The 22,232-nt window shown below is 42.7% G+C and overlaps 1 protein-coding gene across 2 annotated transcripts in view; it reads left to right on the forward strand.

Annotated features, from left to right (window-relative positions):
- Positions 1-8,798, forward strand: part of Ephb1 (EPH receptor B1) — a 402,826-nt gene extending 394,028 nt beyond the window's left edge. For both annotated transcript variants that reach the window (XM_063249038.1, XM_063249037.1), the window contains 3 exons: positions 2,008-2,201; positions 3,860-4,015; positions 7,365-8,798. In XM_063249038.1, coding sequence (XP_063105108.1) covers positions 2,008-2,201; positions 3,860-4,015; positions 7,365-7,473 — 459 coding nt within the window. In that variant the 3' untranslated portion in view covers positions 7,474-8,798. The remainder of the gene's footprint in view (positions 1-2,007; positions 2,202-3,859; positions 4,016-7,364) is intronic.
- Positions 8,799-22,232: the final 13,434 nt, after the last annotated feature.

The raw sequence follows: 22,232 nt of genomic DNA on the forward strand, positions 1-22,232 counted from the left end.
ATTTGTTTCCACAATGAGGGGAGAGCATGGGCTCCCCTCACCTGGTTGCCTAAGGGGAGATGGAAAAGGGGCGGACTAATGAGCCAGGCTGATTGGAATAATGCCAGCTGCTCATTCCCACGGATTAGTTTAGCTTCACATCATGCCCTTGAGACATCAGACAGCTCCAGGGGCTGATTTCCTAGGCTCTAGGTATCACCCCAAAACCTAGGAACAGTGGCTTTCTGGGTATTCAAACCTGAAAAAAAAATTAAAACCAGGTACCTGTGCTTTATTCTCAGCCCTATCACTTGCCAGCTGTCTACCTCTGGGCAAACTGTCTCACTGCTTATGCCTTCGTTTTTCTCATGGGGGACATGGAGTTAAAATGTTCTCCTAAGAGGGCAGCAGGGAATTTGATTGACAGCAGTTGAAGGAGGTAAAAATGTGTTAGTGCGACTCATTGTTCCAAAGTGTATGTCCCCAGTTACTGGTCTTTTTCGACAGTGACAGTATTGGTATGGTTTCATGCTTTTTTTTTTTTTCTTTTTACCATATTGAATGAAAAAATAATACACCTTGATTATCTCGAATAACGTCAGGTTGTATTATCTCATGCCCCATCTCATGTCATATATGCTGAGCTTAGAAATTATAAAAATATAAACTGATTAGAAATACATTTTGAGCAACTTTTCATGTTAAAATGATAATCAGTTCTAATACATTTAATTTTTTAAAATTATAAAAACACCAGAAAATCTTTGAACTCCAAATCAGTTTCTTTGTCGAGTAAGGTACTTTAATATAAAATCAATGTATAATTATTAGACAATAAAAAATACAGTGAAAAGAAGGCCATAACACTGAAGTGAAAAGAAAAACCTAAAGAGCATTCGTATTTCCACCTGCCCAGAGGCAATCATCATTAATGCCATGGTGGATGGAGTTTCCAAGGTCTTTTCTATGCATGTGTATAATTGTTGGATTTTGTTTTGTTTTGATTTCTGTCCTTTATAAATCAAGATTATACTATACCTGCATTCATACAGCCTGTTCTTTTGCCTCATATTACAATGTGAGCTTATTTCCATTTCAATAGATATATTTTTGTAACATCACTTTAAAGCCTATGTTACACTCCAAGCTTGTTTTCCCAAGTCTTGTGTGCCATAATTTATTATGTTTAGCACTTGGGCCACTTAAAGTTATTTTTTTTTCCTAGTACAAAAAGCACAGAACAGGCACAATTGATTTAAATGAATTAGGAATTAAGCAGAATGAAAAATACCAACATCTGAAAACTAAGCTATTGAAAGATCTCAAAATTCTTACAAAATTATCCCCAGGAGTTCTTGAAAATTACCAAAACTTGATTGGAGATATTCATTAGTTGGACCACCTTAAAATTTTGATTGTTTTCCTATTTTTTAACCCAATGTTTAACCTAATGATCTTTTCCCTCATTCAGGTTGCTGCCTCATGAAAATGAAGGCAAACAATCCGTAGAAGGACCTGGAGGGTCCCTGGCACAGAGCAGGCCCCCATCAGTTCTGGTCCCTCTCCTGCCTTTCTCCTCCCTCAGGAAAGAGAGCATAAAATCACTTCAGGGTTTGGGGATGTCCTGTGTAACTGATGGGTTCACCAGGTCCCCCATGTGTTGTACTTTCTTCACCTCAGTACCAGTAAAGCAGAAATGGACCCTATATCTTCTAAAGGGGAGGAGACAAAGGGAAGTTCCTCAACATTCTTCAGTGGGAATTTACAAAGACCTCATGTGTGTCAGATCTGCACTGGTTAGTAGGGACAGGACACCAAGGGACGATCAGATGTGGTCCTTGCTTTCTAGAAACCCACAGCCTGGAGTGAGGGAGATACAGAAAGTCTGTTATGATAGGAGACATGTGGTCACAGACCAACATGCTTGAGCTAACCTGGTCAGGGAGGTTTTAGACACAGAGGCTAATTTGTAAATGGCTAGCTGGTGGCTTATCCTCCAGTCACACCTGTACCCTGTCACCTCTACAGGTCATCAATGCCATTGAGCAGGACTACCGGCTGCCCCCTCCCATGGACTGCCCAGCTGCTCTCCACCAGCTCATGCTGGACTGTTGGCAGAAGGACCGGAATAGCCGGCCCCGCTTTGCAGAGATAGTCAACACCCTGGACAAGATGATCCGGAACCCGGCAAGTCTCAAGACTGTGGCAACCATCACCGCCGTGTGAGTCTAGTGGGACCAGGTGACTCCTACACGTGATGGTCTTCTTGGTGGAGACATGTTGAGATGGGGAGGCAGAGCTTATCCACTAATGCAGAGAGTCCCAAGATTCTTCCTTTCATCTTTAAAATATTCCCTGCTGCAGCCTTCTCATGGACTTAGCGCTAGGCTGTATAACAGAGTAACTGAGCTGTCTGATTTGATCATTATGATTCCTTATTTCTGAAAGATCTTTTTCCAGAAGCCATCTTTTGACTGACCACACAAGTCATCCAGGCAGGTAGAGCTACATCTTAGAACTTTAGTAAACAATATATTGGCAGGGAAAGGTTGTGATTGTTGTGTAACACAGAAATACAAAACAGTTTGGGATTGTTGTAAGTGCACAGAACCACTATCAGCTTTTTCCAGCTCTGTGCTACAAAGCTGCATTTGCATTGCTTGCTCACTTAGTAATTCATCTTTTCAACCAAAATTTATTATGTGGTTATAGTCCAAGCACTCTGTCTGATACTAGTACTATAGAATGAGTAATGCAGAGATATTCCTTACCCTCGAGAAGGTTAAAATAATTTAAAGACAACAAACATTAATCAGGTGATCATGAAAAGAAATGCAAAATTAAAACCTTAATAGCTGCTGGGGCAGGAATGGTACATGGGGCACAGAAAGCTTGTACCTTTATCTGCTTGTAAAGAGGTTTTCCTGATGAGTGTCATCTCAGCTCAGGGCTGAAGGGCACAATGCATTAAGTGGATAAGATGACAGGAATAGGACAGGGGGAGGAATGTGCAAAGGTTCCAGGGTGAGCAAGCCCAGGCCAGGTGCTGAGTGCAAGTGGGAGGAATAGGTGAGGCTGAGGGTGGCCAGAGACTTCTCAGAGACTTTAGGCCCTGGTAGAATGATTGTAGCATGATTGTCAGAGCAGTGAGCACCTATTAAAGGTTTTGATGTGCTTCATGGCATCTGAGAGTTTTTAGCTCGATCTTGTCTGTATTTTGTAAAAAGCATCTGACTGCAATGTGAATCTTGTGAAGGAGAACACTTCAAGAGTCATGATAGAGAGATAGTGCCTTCAGTCACAGTACTGGCTTTGCAAAGCAGTAGATAATTTCAAGAGATTGGAGAAGTAAAAATCTTTGGGGCTGGAGGTTGAAGAAATGTCAAGATGACACTCTAGTTTCTTGCTTGGATACCTGAATGGCTATCTTAAAAATATTCCAGATAAAGTCATGGTGTTCCATTTCTGTGTTCCAATTTTTTCAAGTAACCAATGATGACACTGGAAGAAAAAATATTACCAGTAAATTTAGAGTGGTTGTGGTATACTGGACATATCTTTTAAAGGATTGTATCTTTAGACAGTAAGGCTCCTAGATTTCAGTGGAAAAAGAAGTTAAGGGATTTCCTTCCCTTCAACTGAATGCTGTGCCAATCTGCCTTTCTGTGTTGACTGACCTGTGACAGTACACAGAATCAGGGAGACTAAACCCTTAGTGGCACTGATGTAGGTTCTGTAAGGCAGGATGGGTCAGCCCAGGCTCCACCTCATGGGGTCTGCTGGTCTACCTACATGGCCTGCCATCAGCCTGCAATCTGCACCACGCTTCTGTGCATACAACTCTTCTGCTGTAGGATCACCTGCTCTTCTCTCTCCCCAGGCCTTCCCAGCCCCTGCTCGACCGCTCCATCCCAGATTTCACAGCATTTACTACCGTGGATGAATGGCTCGGTGCCATCAAAATGGTTCAGTACAGAGACAGCTTCCTCACTGCTGGCTTCACCTCACTACAGCTGGTCACCCAGATGACATCAGAGTAAGTAATGTGAGACCCTTTTGTCCAGCACACAGGTAGCTTCCACCCTGCTACTGCTGATGATACGAGTCCTATTTCTAGTCCCATCTTGGCTACCTCTTGTCTGCACTGAACCAGGCATGTGGGGGGGTATGCCTTGGAAGATGGAGGGGGAGGCGGTCAGAAGCTGGAGAGGAAGGAGGCGATCTATTCTGGGTCCCAAACGAGAGATCTTCAAAGACATAACCATATGTCATTTTCCTAATCACCAAGAGTCTCTCCTCCATTTAAGTTTATAAACTCAAGCCATCAAAGGGAGCATCCAGATGGAAAGAACATAGCCAGCCAGCACTTTAAACAACGGAGCCACAAAGGCGTCGCACTGATTCAGCAACAAGGGGCCATGCAGGAAGCCTGTCCTCAGGCTCCGATAGTGCTTGTGAATCAGCACACATTTCCATCCCCCACAAATTATTTACCAGTCTGCTGCTCCCACAGGAATTTGGAGAAACACATAAAGTAAACTTATTCAAATAAGACAAGAGCCAGAAAGGGTCTTAAAGATCCATGCAGTCCATCATTTCCCAAGAATGTTCTGAGCAGCACCACTTGTGGGAAATGTTAATAAGTTCTCCTTGGAAAAAAAGGTCCCATGGTCAAATAAATTTGGGAAATATGGGGCACTTTATCACTCTCTTGGAGATTCACTGCTCATATTAGCATTATAAAGGCCATGAGAAATTCTGAAATAAAGAAACCTATTTAAAATTATTAAATACCATGGAACCATATTTTTGAGGGGCAGGTTTTTATGAAACTGCAGTTTAGGAAATATTTGCCTAGTTCTACTCTTCCTACTCAGCATATTCTGAAATGATGTACATCAGTGCTCACACATGGCCAAGCCAGGACTTAAACCTCCTTTTCTGCTGTTATACCAGAAAACCATTCTCCCCAAACCACAAGGCTGCAGTGGTTCTCCTACTGTGCCAGACTCAGGAGTCACCTGGAGATATTTAAAAATCACTGATACCTGGTTCCCACTCCCAGCTTGTGACTAGTTGGTGTCCGCCGAGACCTAGGCATCAGGATTTTCAAAGTGATTCCACTCAAGTGATTCCACTCTGCAGCAGAGTAGGTGAACCATTGGATTTAAGTTAGCAAGGATCAATTCTTGCTTCTGCACTTGCAGAAGTTCAAATAATGCTAACCAGGAAACCGCCTCCTTCTCCAAAATGCACATACACATCCATCAAGAAATTTCATAGGCTTCCTGGTCTGAAATTTATACTGAAAGCTCCAGGGTGGGATCTGGTGGCCTGTAATATACATTTCTCATGGGAGATGATATACCAGTTAGTCATTTGCCAAACACTAATTGATCTTCTATTATGTATCAGGCACAGGGCTAAGTTCTGAGATTTTCTCCTGGTCAGGGCAGCCACTGAATCCCAGACAGGGAGATGGAAAGGTACACACTTGAGCCCCAGAAACACAGCTTCCTAATGCTATACCTTCTTGGTGTCAGTCTTCCTGGAGTCAAGCTCCACCTCCCTGAGGTTTGTTCCTGTCAGAAATGATGGAGCCTCCACTTTTTTCAGGGAGATAGTTTGAATATATATCCAGCCTTGAATGCACTAACCATCAGAATCTATTTTTACAGAAGATTCATTTCCTAATGCTTAAAAAAGGACAGTTCCTGGCATTTTGAATGATTGCCAAGTAAACAGCAGAAAATAAAATTTTAAAAAATACCTCAGCAGGAGAAAATCAGCCTCCCCATTCTTTGAGGTAACACGGATGTCCCTAGATATAGTGGCCTGAGTTCAGGCAGAGACATGGAATTCAAGAAGCTGGGTGACTCCTGCTTTCCCACTGCAATCTACATGGAGGTAGGCAGAGGCTGCTGTCCTGTTTCCCCCACCATGTAAAGGGACCAAGGGAAGCAGTTCCCTCCATCGGGGACAGCCTCAAAGATATGAACAAGGAGAAGACTGAAAGGAAAGTCAAACTGAAAATGAAGGGATTTACTTCAAAGTACACCATGTCCGTACACTATTGGAGCAATTCAGTTTATTTCTTGAAGGATAAAAGATGAAAAAAGAAAATGAAGGACTCGATAAAATAGATTGTGGGGCAATTTGTGAATTCAGAATTCAAGCACGCTTCCCAAAAGAGTTTGCTAAAAAGCCACAGGCAATTTGACTATCTCAACCTGACTGACTGACTTCAGCTGAAAGGAGGCTGGGAAGGAATTGTGGACAGAGATCGAGCCCAGTGTCCATCAGGGTATGCACTATGCCAAGAGATCTGCCATGCTGGTGTCGGGAGGGCTTTAGGGAAACACAGTCAGGACTTTAACAGTCCTGAGAGAAACCCTGCATGGGCACCGAGAACCTGGCTGTCCCGTATGTGAATCCACTCTTTCTTTGGAGCACATTACTTAACTTCTCTTAACACTATTTACCTCTAAACATGCATGCAATAATAGTGTCCATCTCACTGTGGTAGGAGACAGAAAGAACAGCATTTAGAAGCACAAAGCCAATTACCTGCCCATAGAACAAATGCAAGAAATGATTGCTAATAAAGTGCTATTATTTATGATTTTGTAGTGCTTTATCAATTTTTATGAATGCACCCTTATAAGTTTAGATGAGATAGTATATGGTACATAAGGCACACTCAAACAGTGTTATATATTGTTATTATCAATTAAGAGAAGATGCATGGGCCTATCCAAGACCAAATTTAAGCCTTGAACTTGTTCATGTTAATACAGATCAAAGATGAATCCAATACAAACCCCACCCTGGAAATATTCTTTAGGTTCCTGCTCGAGCAGATATTTTTAGTTATTTTGAGATCACCCTTCTTAAAAATGCATGAAATGAAAATTCAAATAGAAGCAGAAATCTGAAATTCAAGAGAAAACATCTAAAGACCAGGCAGCTCCATATCTTTTCAGTCTCAGTGGGTGTCCACTAATTTAGGCAGAAATTTCCACAGAATAACTGAAGCCCCATAGAGTATGCCTTGGAAGTGTTCAAAGACATAGCAGAGGAAAATTCCAGTCCATTTAAGGGTTATGGACACAAAGGGTCTGTGGCAGAACCCATAGGTGAGGAATAAGGGCAAGTCTTCCTAGACTGTTCAAACTGGGGGAGATATTAGAGACAAGGACCACTGTGTGGAGAATGTAAGATTGAGAAAGAAAATATCTAATTAGAAATGTGCCAAAAATGTGAGTGAACTTAGACTAGTTGGGTTTTAAACATATTTACATGCTATGCCTTTGGTGATGAATTTGGACCTGGGAAATGTTGCCCTAACACCAGCATGACTTCCTCTGTGTCTGTTTCCCTTCTAGAGACCTCCTGAGAATAGGGGTCACCCTGGCAGGCCATCAGAAGAAGATCCTGAACAGCATCCACTCTATGAGAGTCCAGATGAGTCAGTCACCAACGGCCATGGCATGAGACTCTTGCCTACTTGGGGGAGGAGAGAAAGGAAGAGGAGCAGGCTCCAGGGGGACCTAGCGGTTGACCACAGTGGAATGTGCTGGAGAGACCCACTTTTCAGCTTGAAATCTGTTTCCATCGATGATGAAGTGGACCTGTTGTTTGCAGGCAACCTTCATCTCTCAGTGGCAGAGGCATGTCTGTGACACCGTGGGAAACCAAAAACGTAACAATTAAGATACAGAAGGTGATCTTAACAGTAGCGGAGACAAAACAATGTGTATCGGGGGAACAAGACAGAACTCGGCTTCCACCCTCACTGGGCTGGAACTGCTATCTACAGGAAGAAGGAAAGGAGGTGGAAGGAAGGAACAGAAGCTGTGTTCCATTTTCTTCACCAATGATGTTCTTTTCTTTTCTCCTTTCATGCTCCTCCCCAAGAGCCCCTTGCTCTCCCACATCCATTTCCCTTTGCTCATGACTCCGGTAGGGAAGTTTCTTCAAACAAAACCCAGCTCCTGAGTCTCCAGATGTTGTTCTGTCAGTTGCCAAAGGACTTTGCTGACCACTGCATGGGGATCCAACCAATTCAATTAATGTCTTCATATTGAAGAAGAGATGTACCTTCAATTGAAAACCTTGTTTTTCTTTTGTTTGCATTTTCTGCAAAAAGGAAAAAGATACCACAAATTGGAAAAAAAAAAATAGAAAAACCTGTTTCCGTGTGCAAGGGCACGCATATGTATGTCTTCGTTATAAAATGACTATGCTTGTTCATACCAGATGCAAATAAGAAAAAAAGAACTGGGAAATCTGTGCACCTGGGAAGTCCAATGGGGCCAGAATATGTTGTCAGTTTGGCTTTCTGGTTGTCCCAGGGGCCTCTTGGCTTAATGGGAATTGAGGAGATGGGAAAAAAAATAAACATGAAAGGGAAAAAAAAACTCTTAAGAGTTTGCAAATTCAGACAGGAAACAGGTGAGTGGTTTGAATTGGATGCAGTGTGGGCTATTCTAGAGTGATACTGACTGATTAGTTATTCTTGATAACATCTGAAGAAAAGGAGAAAGAAAATGTTGCTGGAGAATGTTCTTCCATATCCCTGGAATCTGCAGTTTAAGAGGAGGCAAGGACAAATCCTTGCCTTACCTGTGGACTAGCGTAAGCCACGTGGCATCCGAGGAATGTTTCAATGTGTCTGTGTTTCTCTTTACATTCCTTCTTGTACCTCATTGTTCGATTCACTTTTGTAAATTCCACCTAACACTTAAATATTTTTAATTTCTCCTTTTACCTTAATCTCCTTGCTAATTTTATCTGTCTAATTAAAAGCAGCAGAAGCATGTCTGGGTTTACGTAGAATGGTGTCCGAGTGTGTGTCCCTGGATGCATCCCATTGGGTCGTCCCTGAATTAAAGGAGTATTCTCCACAGCCATGCTTCTTCTCTGTGATGTAGAAGACAGACCTCTGTGATGTAGAAGACCCTGACCCCATGGATCCCCAAAAGTAGAATACAGTATACTCACTGGCACTGATGTGACCCAAGAGAAAACTCAAAGAAATATGAAAACCTCAAATAAGAAGTCATTGCAGGCAAGCAGCAACATCACTCATAACACAAGACCCCTCTGGTTTCTGTTTGCACACTGCATCTGAGAATTGCACGTACAGATTGGTTTTGTAAAAGGCATTTTACACTGCTTGTTCACTGTGTGTCTGTGAAGGTGTAGCTGGCGAGATTGGAGGTAGTAACAAGAACTCTGGTCCTCACATAGGTTTATTAATACCTTATAACTGTCTTACTTAAGGCAGTATCAATCTTTTCCTCTAGTCCTAGGCAACTGTGAGATGAAAAGTTCTTAACTTCTGAAATCACCTACGCAAATTCACCTTAGCAGTATGCTCCTTCAGAGAGGCTCACAGACAAGGGTGCAGCTCTGACCTAGGTCAGCTCATCTTAAAGTACTGCTTTACACCTGACCCTTTAGGGACAGGAGATGGCCATAGCTCCGAGGCAGGTTTTTGTAAAATGCTCCAGTCTAGCCAGCTGGGTAGAAGACAAGGCCCCCCTTTATTAATTGCTTGCCATTTCCATGTTCAATTTACTAATTACCCCCAAGGACCCCTTACAAGTCTTAAAAGTCCAGGCACTTTGACTAACCTACTCTCAGTTTTCCACATGAATAAGTTTTAAATTGTTACCAAATTCTTCAAGCAGCAATTTTAACCCTAAATCATCACCATAGTTCCACCAATGGCTACCCACTCTCTAAGCTGTGAACAAAACAGGCTCAAGGGAAAGCGAAGCCATTCGGTTTGGTGTCATTATAAGATCTCGCAAAGTAGAAAGAGAGTCCTCAAGTACACAGAGTAAAGCACAAGTGAATGATAGAGTCAAAGCCAGTGTCTGGGCATAGATCTCAGTGGGATGAGCATGACTGAACTCTCAGCACCACACCAATACCCTACTTAGAGTCAGGTTCTGAACTGCCTGTCCCCTATCCATGAATGAATATAGACTGAGAAGCAAGGAAGGGAAGGAGGTATATCACTAGCAAGTGAGACTTCACATGTTACCTCTCAATAACCTTTCTTGGCCTCAGTTTCCTCCTGGATGTAATAAGATTGCAACACTTACCTTCAATATTTTTAAGTGTTTTACGTGTTGGAATTCTCTTCCTCCATGACTGGATTAAGTGGCAGCAGATACATTACTGCACATAATTTTCAGAGGACCAAAGTGAGAGACAAAGGCCCTTTCTAGACCATATAATGATGGAGCAAGGATTTTGATTCAGACGTGACTCTGCTCTTAGCCACTGCCTAAGTGGGTTTCACAATGGAGGCATCACTGAGTGGGCATCATCCAAGGGAGATTGTTCCAGTGCAGGTCATTTGGCTACCTTCTGACTTCTGATTTGTTTGATCTGCAGTAGAACCTGATAATCTGATCTTCTCAGCAAGGGTCAAAGCTAGTGCTTCAGGTCCGGGGACAACACTTTTGACAACACTGCACTGCACTAACCTACCTTTCCAAAAATTCGTGATACTAGGCATAAAGCCCCTGACCTAGGATATGATAGTCATTGAGGTTTTAAGATACTCAGAAGGAAGGGAATGAACCCTAATGCACTTTGACAGGAAGGATTGAGAAAGAATGATGGGCCCTATGTGAGATGTCTGTGCCCACAGATACCTCTGGACTCCCTTACACTTTCACTAGAGAGGCATAGGAAGAATACTCACCAGTGATCCCTAAACATCTATTACACATTCTGCCCTCTTATCCAGCAGAAGGTTAAATCTAATGAAGACATTTATTTAAAACATATTTTGCATGGTAGTCAGTGATTCTTCAGCTGAGCTGTATAGCCAAGGTGTAGCTTATAGAGAGGGGACCTCCAAAAATCAAAGGACAGGGACCACAAAAAGGGCAGGTAGAGGATACTTGGCTAATGTGTCAGATGTTAGAAGAATAGCAGTGATGTTTGTGAGGAAATCTTGAGGTTTAAGCCACCTCTCTGATACCTCTTCTTGCCCCTGTAACGCTCAAAGAAAGAAATAGGGACTTAGGAAAAGCTTGAAGAGAAACCAATGGGAGTAGAGGAATAGGACTCCAGAGATGTTGGGGGCAGGATGATAGAGATCAAAGGCAAAAAACTGGTTAAAAATGCAAGAGCCTGATGGCTCTGGTTTGTTCTGAGAAGCCTATGTGGTTAATTCAAGAATTCTTCAGGATTTTAGAAAATAATAATGGCTCTAGAAGCAGTGGCCAAGGCCACAAATAAGCCCCTTTTAAGTGAAATGATGAGAAGGCACACTCGTGACTGGAGATCAGCAGCAAATAGACTCTGACTAGCATTTTTAAAGAGCAGGCAGTACCAAAAGAAGCTTGGGGACTAACGCCAAGGTGAGTTGTTCTCTCATTGTACCTTACAATGAGAACGTGAAATTATATGGTCAGTTTCAAAAGCCATACAAGGTTCTGTATTGTCTAAGACATGAGGGTAAGGGCAAGGGTGGTGACAGAGGTGAGTCCCTGAGGTTACAGAAAGAACATCATAAACAGGGGGAAGTATCTAGACCCCTGGAAGGTCATTTAAGCTGGCTAACGTCAAAATGTGACTCACACCCAGGGAATTTCAACAAATAAGCAATTTCCAAATGGGAATGGGTGCAGAAACCTGGAAACTCACTCTTACTCCTGGAAAAACATAGGTCCTGGTGGACCGGGCAATGTGTTCTGTAGCCCAAATAAAGCGGTGATGTAGACAAATTCTTAGCACCATCACACTGTAGAAGCAAGGAGAACTCTCATACCCTGCATCCTTTCCGCACTGGCCTTGTCACAGGCCCTTGATCTCTTCCAGTGACACACGGGAATGCTTCTTTGCTGGTGAGAGTCATGACTTGGCACACAGCAACCTAATGAGCACCTCCTGGCCATTCCTCAAGGAGAACCAGCAGGAGAAACATAGTTCTCTCTGCTCACTCCACTCAGCCCACTGCCTAACCTGGAAAGTGCTCAGGAAATCTTTGGTGGTTGAAATAAGTTTGAATTAGGAAAGTTTAACAAGTCATTATTTCACCTACAGAAGTCCATGACCTTAGACAGCATGCTTTAAAATAAATTAGTCTCTAGGTATTAAGTTGGAATCTTTCTCAATTACTTTTAACTGCTATCAATCGTAGCTTACCCTAATTTTAGTTTTGTGAAGTTTAAAACACTCCCTTTCAGCTTTGTCTGAGTCTTTAACTCGGTGTCTCAATCTTTTCCAGAGCTCCTGCCTGGGGTACAGCAGCCTCCCACTGAGTGTCAGTCACTGCACATATACCCCAGAGACAAAACTTAATTTAATACCATTCCCGGTCAAGTCTGAGAGGCACAGAGGAGCAGAGCAGAGGATGGCTCATCCTGAGAGCAGGCCCACTGTGGCCAGGAAAGTTTCACTAGTGTCTTTAAAACCCCTCTCTCTAGACTTTCTTCCAAGACTTTCCCAGTCTTCCTAAAGCTGCCATTATTCTAAAAATCCCTGTACCCTGCCACTTTTTTAAAAATTTTATTTAAAAGGAAAAAGAGAAAAAACAGAACAAAACAAAACAGTTTAAAGGTACAAATAATACAGAACTACAAAAAAAAAAAAAAACAGTAAGAAATCACCATTTAATAGTACCCTGCCACTTACCAGAAGAGAGAAAATTTGAAATAAGAAAACATTATAGACAAGACTTTTTTTCTAAGCTACTAAACGCATGCTGTTCTGCTCTCTCTTCACCCCAAGATGACTTCTATTTTCTCTTCTGATCTTACCTAAATTCATATTCATGTATATGAGCAACCGCTTTAGCTCTAAAAATGGGTCTCTGACACAAAATACAATGACAAGTAAGTTCTAGTTAAGATCTGTACAGTGGAATTCAAAATTGTGAGTAATTTCACCATGAGAATGAACCTGGCTACCGAAGCACTGAAAGGGAAATGCTATTGTCCCAAGAGGTTGAAAAAGTCATTCCCAAGGGAGTCTGCTGAACTAAAACCCAGGGATTGGAAGAAGTCATCAAGATGGGGGGTGTTGGTTGTGGAGAGAATGTTGGTTCAAAAGCCAAAGAGAAGATGACACTGGCTGCTCATCAAGGCTGGGAACACAGTGCTGGATTTGGGGGCTAGGGGAGTAGACAGGCACCAGATCATGAAGGATATTACGTGATATAATGAGGAATCTTGGTATGATTCTGAATAAAAGAATAGTGTTAATCATTATTTTATACTAATCATTCTGATCACAAAATTACTTTATACTAATCCTTCTGATCACAAAATGAAAAATGGAATGGCAAAAACTAGACTGAACTCAGACTAGTCAGAAGCCTGAGGTGCAATAATCTATGCAAAAGATGACGAATGATGGTCTTAGTCAAGGTATAGAAGATCAGTCGGGCTGGAGAAAAGATAAATCTAAGAAATACAAAGGAGACAAGATCAGCAGAAGAGGGAGGCAGATTGATTATCAGTGGTAACCAGAAAATGGGTCAAGAATGATACACCAAGTTTCTATTTTGACACCATTCAATAAGGTATATAAGTAGAGGGAAAACCAGAGTGTGCATGTGGATGGGAGGGGTTATACAATACAAACCTGAATTGCTCACAGCCACTGGGGACAGTGGTCTCTAATTCATCAGGATTTGGACTGATGATAGAGATTTTGGAACCACCTGTTTTCAACCAGTGCTAAGTAAAGTCATTGGAGTAGAAGAGCTTACTGCATGGTAATGTGAGTGAGGAGAGAGAAATGAGTTTGTGTGGAACCTTGAGGCTCAGCTGAACTCAATGGTTGTCCAGGCAAAGGAAGTCTTGTAGAGGAGGCTGAATGGAGCCATCACAGTGGTGAGGAAAAAAATCAGGAGCATTTAGCATCCATGCAGCCAAAGGAAAACATTTCAGGAACAGAGCAGTAGTCACAAGGCCCAGTGCTAGTAAAGAAGGTTAAGGTGAGGTGAAGATTGGCGATTGACCGTGAGTTTAGCCACAGGAATGAATGGGCAAAAGATAGTTTCAGCAGAGAGATGATGGCAGAAGAGAACACGATAGCTTTCTAAGAACACTCTTTGAAGGAGAGAAAAAAACTAAAATGCATCTGGAGGAGAATCATTTGGTCATTGCTTTTTAATTACTTCTTAAAAGGAAAGACAGTATGTTTAAAAGCTAATGAGGCTCTGTGTAGAGAGAGAAGAGAAGAAGGGTAATTAAGAGGATCAGGCCCCACAGAGGCAGGGAGAGCAGATAGAGGGCCAATGCAACTCCAAGTACAGCGATTCAAATTTGGTTTGTAAGAAGAATGAAACAAGGAATGACTTGCAATTCTATCAGATCTTCAGCTCACGTTCTAACTTGCTCACAGTCTATGAAATCACTTAGGGTCCAAGGCTGCTTGTTTAGAAGTGATGGGCCTTGCACAGCACTGCTGTAGTGACGAGGTAGACATGCTGGTTTCTGATGAATTGGGTGAGTGGAAGTGAGAGGAGCTAGGAAAGAAGGAGGAAGAAAACATCCCAGGCTCTTCTCCTGCTCAGAATCCTTCAGGGGCTGCCTGCCACCACTGGAATCACATCCAATTTCTGGTTGGGGATTGAGGTCAAAGCCCACCTCTCTAGCCCAGCTTCCCACCAGGAAATACTGCTGCCTGCCCACCCACTTCTCACCTGTTTGCCTGCCTTCAACACTGTCTACTAAGAATCCTCCACTTCTCATCCCCTGAGTCCAAGAAGACCAAATCAGGTGCCTTGTGTCTTTTGAAGAGGACCCCATTTGCGGTAAGTCACCTCCTACACAATGGTCCTTATTTCCATCACATTCAATCTGCTCACTTTACCTTCCAGTCAGTGGGTTCCTGGAGGGCAAGAAGTGAACCATATCACTTTTGTGTCTCCCGCACCTGGCACACGACCCACACATTACAAATATCTATGGGACAGATGACTGAGCCAGGTCAAGAGGGACTAAGCCTAGAAGAAAGAACAGTCTAGGAAATTTAGAGTCAAAAATCAGATAATTTCTTGGGACTGGATCAGAGAGATATAAATATATACAGTAGTATATAAATATATACAGTAGTATATATTTATATCTAGTATATCAGTAAAAGTTGTATTCATGGCTGCAGCAAAGTTAAGAGTATATAGTGACCAGCAATAGGCAGTCAAGAGGAAGTTCATTAGGACAGCCAAATGAGTGGAAGGGCCTAAAAACAGTACCATTTAGGAAGCCCATGGCATTGGTTGATCTATTTGTTAGGATAGAGTCTTGACCATAGAGCAAAGCTCAGAGGAAAAATACAAGCATCCCAAGAACTAGGTTAGGGATGGGGGGGAAGTCAGCCATGGCAGAACAAGTCCCCACTCATTCATTGGTCAAACACATATGAAGCTGTTTCTGGGTGCTGGGGGCTTTGCAGGGTGTTGGGTATATGCTACAAAGTCATGACCTTAACACAGCATTAGCCTCCCAGTGAAGTCCCAGCATGGCAGGGTAATCTAATCCCAATTAAGGGGCCAAAGCTTCAGCTACCAGGAGACACGGATAAGACAGAGCAGGTCTCTGACTATGGTAAACCCCAGAGACAAGGTAAATGGCAGGGCAGACCAATAACAGGTGAACCTGAAGACAAGTCAGACAGATAAAGGAAAACACGGCTTTTCCAGGCACTAGTAGCATGTGGGAGGACAGGTTACGTCCTTCAACCTTGCATCCCCATCCTCATACAATAGGGAAAGAACTGAACTGGATGGGATGGGAAGGCAGGGCTGGTCTCATAAGGATCTTTATTACTCAGTGTGCAAAGCAACCTGTCCCTGTTCAGATACTATGGAATCTGTTGAACTTGCAGATCAGCAGATATGTGCTTAGGATCGTACTCCCCCACATTAGGTGTTTTGCTAGGAAGTGAAGGCCTCAGACAGTGTCCCATGTCTCAGTTGTGCCGATGGAACAGACGCTTCCAAACCTGAATGACTATGTTGACTCTCTGAGGAACCCTTAGCCCATGCTGGAGAAATTGCCTTGCTTTCACATATGCACTAAGAAAGACCTGAATGTAGGAGGCTGAGTAAGCAAGTACCAGACTGCAAAGGCCAGCTGTTTGACATGCCAATGGCTTTCCTGTGTGATCACAGACATCTCATGGATCTCTGACCACAGCCAATAGATGTGCAGAGGAGGATAAGCTGATTAGGGCTCCCATACCAGGCTTGAGTATAAGGGGGACAGCTGGAAGCATTCTACATTGGGAACTTAACCAAGTCTCTCTGTCAGCTAATTAAAGGAGGTGCTCCTGGGCTGGGAGCGAACATTTGAGAAGTTCTCAAGAATAATAATCACGAATCCCTATAAGTAATCACAGCAATTGTTAATTTTTTTAGTGTTTACTACAAGACCTGCAAATCAAGGACTTACATAGCTGATATTGTTATACCCATTTTGAAAATGAATTAACAAGGCTCAGAGACTTTCAAGTAGCTTGTTTAGAACATGCTAAAGAGCCAGGATCTGAACCCAGGTTACCAGTCTATAGTATGTGCTCCCTGAGTCACCAAACAATGGTACTGAGCTGATGGGAATTCCTACTCTCCACACCTATTCTAATGAACAGTGAATACAGCTTTGCTACACTCTGAAGCTGTGTCTGTAAAATGAGAGCGATATTTTCTACCCCACATATTTTTGCTAGGATGAGACAAGGAGCCACACGTGAACCACGTAACATAGAAATCACATAATCTACTTCCTCCTTCTTGGGAAGGGCTCAGTAAATGATGGCTAATATCAGTTTGATTATTTCACTTTAAAGGACCTGAGAACATGACCTAAAAATAGAGAATGAATCAGTGCGTCGGATTTATTGTAAAAAAAAAAGTCTTCTTGGCTTCTGATAAAGGTCAATCCTTAACCTCTGTGGATTAGGGATTTTGTGAACTTCACAGTTGCATGTATCTGTCATCTTAATCATTTTTGCCCTTCACCTTGCATGTTTGCAGAGATTGGACTGCAGCTCTGCCTTGCTCCTGTGTGAATTCCCAGGCTGCTTGTCATACTGGACCAATGGTTGGATTCTGGAAAGTTTTCTTCAGTGTGTTGCATAGACACACTGCTTGCTCATTTGAAAAAGCCAAACACCTTTCCTTCCTGGTACTTAATCAAATCTCTGCTTTCCATCAAAGCCCAGTTGCTAGGCCTTTTTGTCAATATGAAAAGCTTTCCTCAGCCTGTTTCTTCAGTAATTTTTTTTTATGACAAGACCATTCTCAGGGGTGGACCTGCTGGGTTTCTAAAAATAAGTGAGTATACCATTGATTGGCAAGTGTATACCATTGATTTGTCCAAATTCTCTAAAATTATAGTAATTTTAAATTTATTTTAAAATACACCAAAAATAAATATATCTAGCACAAAATGTACACATTATTCAATAGAAATTGTGACGTTTTCTTTTAAAGTGTTTATACAAGTAAAATTCTGTCTTGGTTTTAGGGGGAAAATAGTAACTCAGTGACAGTACAAGGAATATGTGAATATGGCAAAAAATATTTCAGAGGGAACTGAAAAATAGAAATTTGGAAACCTATGGACCGTCCTTATTTTCCTTCCCATTTCCCAATAGCACGCCTCTGGCATACACAATGTGCACACTGTCTGATACCCTTTCCTCCACCCTTACCCTTTCCTGCCTCCTCTCCCCTGGCTGCACCCTAGCAGTCTGGGGAATGTCAGCAGCTCTACTTGAAGACATCCCAGAGTCTCCCTACTTGGATCAGATATTCTCTTTTGTGGTCCTCAGCTCCCTGTACTTCTCACCATCATGATGTTCAGCTCCCTGTTTTCTAATGGTCAGTTCATGCCTGTTTCCCTTGAGAGCTTCCCTAAGCCATGAATCTGAAGGACTGAGGTAGTCATCACATAAGTCTCTTGAATAAATAAACTATAATTCATCACCTTAAGACCTGATATCTTTGTCATGAGTCGCCTGAAATCTAAAATCCAAAGCTTAAGCATACTCCTTAAGTCCACTGATTCTTCCAGATCATTACTTTACCCCAAACTCAGGGCTGAGACATGTTTCCTACAATCCTTTAGGACCTGGACACCCTTTGCTCATGTGACTCACCTGTGCCCTCACTACACAGAAATGCCGCAGCTGAATAAGGCACCTGGCAGTGGGTCTTTCTGGAGCATGGTGCAGCTGGCATGAACTTTTATCCATTTTGCACAGTAAAAAGAGATCTCCTTCGCCTGTTGATGACCTTCAGCCTTACTCACAGTCTGATATTTTCAAAATGCAAAGTGCCTACAACAACTTTGAAAGATATTTTCTCTGACATCCAAATTAACAATTAACAATATTTTTATTGTTTTTCTCACCATGGGGCTCCATTCCTGCTGGGATGTTTCATAGAAAGGGCATTTTGCCAAGCATTAACTTGTCTGGCTCAGGGGACATTACTGTATGGCTGATTTCATTTGAGTGAACATCATTTCTTTGGTCTTATTTGCAAACTGTCCTATGGTGCTCAGATTTAGTTAACTGTTGCCATTCTGAATACCATGGCCAGCAAGAAACCAAGCGTGAAAACAGATCATTTTTTCCAGACTCTAGTGAACACATCTAAGCCAGGACATGGCAATTATTTCTTCTGTAGAAAACAAGGTAACAAATATATTAAACTTTTGGATCATATGATTTGTCTTACAAACTATTCAACCCTTGCTATTATAGCATGAAAACAGTCATAAATAATAGTTCAATAAATGGACATGGTTCTGTTCCAATAAAACTTTATTTAAAAAAAACAGGAAGATGGCTACTTATTCTGTAGTTTTTTGAATCTTGGTCTAAATTGGTGATAAGAGCTCTTTCTTTGGACTAAGGTCAAGTTGGAAATAACCTGCTTTAGTGGAAATGCCTGAAGTCAGGGAAGTTGTAACAAAGGTCAGCAATACAAATATTTGTAAAAGACTCACCAACAAAATACAGATCCCGGGGTTGTCTAATTAGCTTTGTCAGGCAAGCCTTACCAGTGATTATAGTAATTCTTAAAAGTTGGTTCAGGAGAATCTTATTATAATGCTGTTATTACCACAGAAACATAGACACAAAGCAAGTCTTCCAAAATATAACTGTGAGTGCAGAAAGTTAAACAGCCCATGGCCAGTGTTAAGATGATGGTATCTCTGCACTAAAGAACCAGGAAGGGGAGCAGTGAGACATCACGGAATCTGTCTTCCTAGGAAATGGAGACGTTTTCTCTGGAAGACCAAGGGGAGTTGAAAAAGTTGAGGAGAGGCTGCTGCCAGCTGTGAAAGACTTGAGCAGTTTCCAACAGTCAAAATATTTATATACTTGCTCCTTTGCTCATTCACTTGCTCACAAATCTGTATTTGGTACCTGTGAGTGCCAGGTTCAGACTTTTCTCTAATGGGGCTCATAGTCTTAATAGAGTAAATTAAAATGATACAAGAAGGGCTACACTAAAAGCAGCATCCTAAAGGTGACCAGGTGGCCAGTTTATCACAGTTGGGCCTTCTGGACTAGGGAGAGAGCAGAAGGCAAGATAGCTATTTGGAGACATCCTATAGCTCCCACAACTTGCAGGGGGTATCAGGTGCGCTGGGGGCAAGGCTTCAGCTACTAACAGCCCTTGCTCACAGGATGTCTCTGTTGGCCTTGATGGAAATGCCTCGGAGACCCAGGCCATGCTTACTTTTCACATTGGCCCTCAGGGCCATCAACAGCTCCATAGCATCAGAACTCCTAGAGTTTTCTCAGGTGCTAGCGTAGATTTGTTGTATTATACATATAATAAGGAAGTCACCCCCTTTCCAGCGTGCAAAGAGAAGCAAGCACAATCAGCTGCCATACACATGTAATTAGAAGAAATAAGAACAGTGAGAGAAAATTGGTTAAGCAAGCCCAAATGACTTTTTTTATAATGAAGGAATAAATCTCAGAGAGAAGAAGCTAACTGAAGACAGAATGCATCTTTATTGCACATCCTGGTTTCGTAAGGGATCCCAGGGTTACCTCACAACTCAGGGTTCTACTTTGCCCAGAGTGGTTGGTGATCCCATTTTTGGAGATGTGATAAAGGGATTTAGAGAATTCCCCTGTGCATTACTGCATGTCTGTAGATGCTGCTACTTCTTTAATTTCAGGCCTTATGAGTGCATTCTTTTCTCAGGCTTGATCACTGGCAGAATCTAAAACTCTGGCCCTGGACCCTATCTCTTCACAGCCCTTCCTCTAAACTAATGTATGTGACTGCCCATTGGTCAGCTGCTTCTTATGGAGAGCTATTCAACTCATGCCCCTCTCATCCCCCTCCTCCTTTACTCCATGAAATGCTTTCAGCTGTCAGTTCTCTTTCTAGATTTCTATGGCAACCACAAACCCCAGCCTCATTTCCTTCTCTCCCCTTACTTATCGCTCCACCCCCGGCCCATGTTCCTTTTGCAAGAAGAAATTTACAAAGAAGCTGCTGACAAGCTGGGCTTCTAGTAATGTCCCTTGTAAAACAAATGCTTGAGAATACAAAGTTATTTTGTGTCTGTGAAGAGGGGCTAGCTGAGGGAAGCCATCAGGGGACAGAGACCCAAGAAGGAGCAATGTGGTACACACCTGGAGAAAGGGTCCTGGGGTAGTGTGGTTGGTAGCCCTGCAGTCAAATGCTCCTGGGCCTGCAGGGCTGAGGGGGATGTAGAAAGCTTCCTCAGCCTGAACAGAGAGCCCAGTGGAGAACTGATTGGAGGCCATCACAGTGACATAGCAGGTAGAAGCAAGGGGCATTCAATCCCCGGGGGAAAGTGTGTGTGCCAGGCTGCTCTGACAAGTACCTAAGGGATCAAGGACACAAGCTGCAGCCCACGGGGAAATTATCCCAAATATTCTCATTATCGAGGCAAGTGCCTCTGAACCCATCAGCACTTAACTGCCGGATGCATCTTTTCCCTGGAAGACAGGGCCATTTTGCCAACTCTAATGGCCATTTACATCATCCCAGCCCACTGCAAGTCAGAGGCTCCACTAAGTACTGCAGACTGCCAGGCAGGTGTCAGGGAAAGGGCAAGTGTAGAGAAATGAAGGCCAAAAGGAGGGCACATTGCTTGGACCAAGGTGAGGCAGGCAGCTTTACCCCGGAGGGAGTAAGTACACAAAAGCTTAGGGAGGAGGGTATTTACTAATAGCTTTATTAGATGCCCTTTCTATAAATAAAAGAAAAAATGTCTTTGGCTGCTAATGACCTTCAAATTAGCAGCTTTTTAAAAAAACACTTATGTATTTTTAATTCCAACTGTAGCTGAGTGTCAGTTGCAGAAACTATGAAAGCAGCAGGGCAGCTGGATAGTTTTAAGTAAGAGGAAACCCAGATCATTATTTTTGAAACTGTCAGCTTTTACATCTCCTAATGGATTCACTTTCTATCATCTCTTCCCCATCACTGTGGTCTTTGAAGACTCACAGGCATTCTCTGTGGGAGGGAGGAGCAGAGGCTCAGGCCTGTCATGTGGAGGGATATGGGGCTCTAGTTCCCACCTTGTCTGTAAAGTCATCACAATCACTGGCAGGAAGACAACACAAAAAACTTCAGAAGAGCATCAGAGAGAGAATTTATGCCTGGAATACCGAGTGCCAGGCAATGGAATGTGGGGTTTTCTTCTTGGAAGCCTGCTCTTGATTCCCAGTTATAAAAAGAGAAATCAGTGACCCTAGAACAGTACAAAGAGAGATGGTAGGATACAGAGGGGACAGAGAGTGACAAGGACATATAGAGACATAGGAAGAGTTGGGCAAGGAAGAAGAATCAGCAAAAGAGCGGCACTTCTGGGCCCCAGGCCTGCAGCATCTGCACTACCTGGGGACTTGTTAGGGATGAGACCCTAGCCCAGATCCTACAGATAGGGAACTCTGGGTGGGGAGAGAAACTTGATTGTGTTCTAACAAGCCTTCCTGGTGATTCTGATGCTAACAGAAGTGTGGGAGCCACTGATATCATAGAACAGAGGAACTAAGGGAAAGGAAGGGGGAGAGCAATGAAGATAGTGAGAAGGAAAAGGAAGAGACAATAGCAAAGGAGTAGTAAGAGCACAAGAGAGAAGAGAGACATGGAAGTGAGTCTGTGTGGTACACTCCTGTCCCGCCAAACATGCATCATGCTGTTTTCAAGTGATCAGTCCTCAGGCATCTCTTCCACAGACATCACCGACAGCAGTGCCCAGTCCCATCAT

Source organism: Cavia porcellus, unplaced genomic scaffold (genome assembly GCF_034190915.1).
Source record: "Cavia porcellus strain 051 isolate PalLab524CR breed Dunkin Hartley unplaced genomic scaffold, mCavPor4.1 scaffold_5, whole genome shotgun sequence".
In the NCBI taxonomy this organism is placed as follows: domain Eukaryota; kingdom Metazoa; phylum Chordata; class Mammalia; order Rodentia; family Caviidae; genus Cavia; species Cavia porcellus.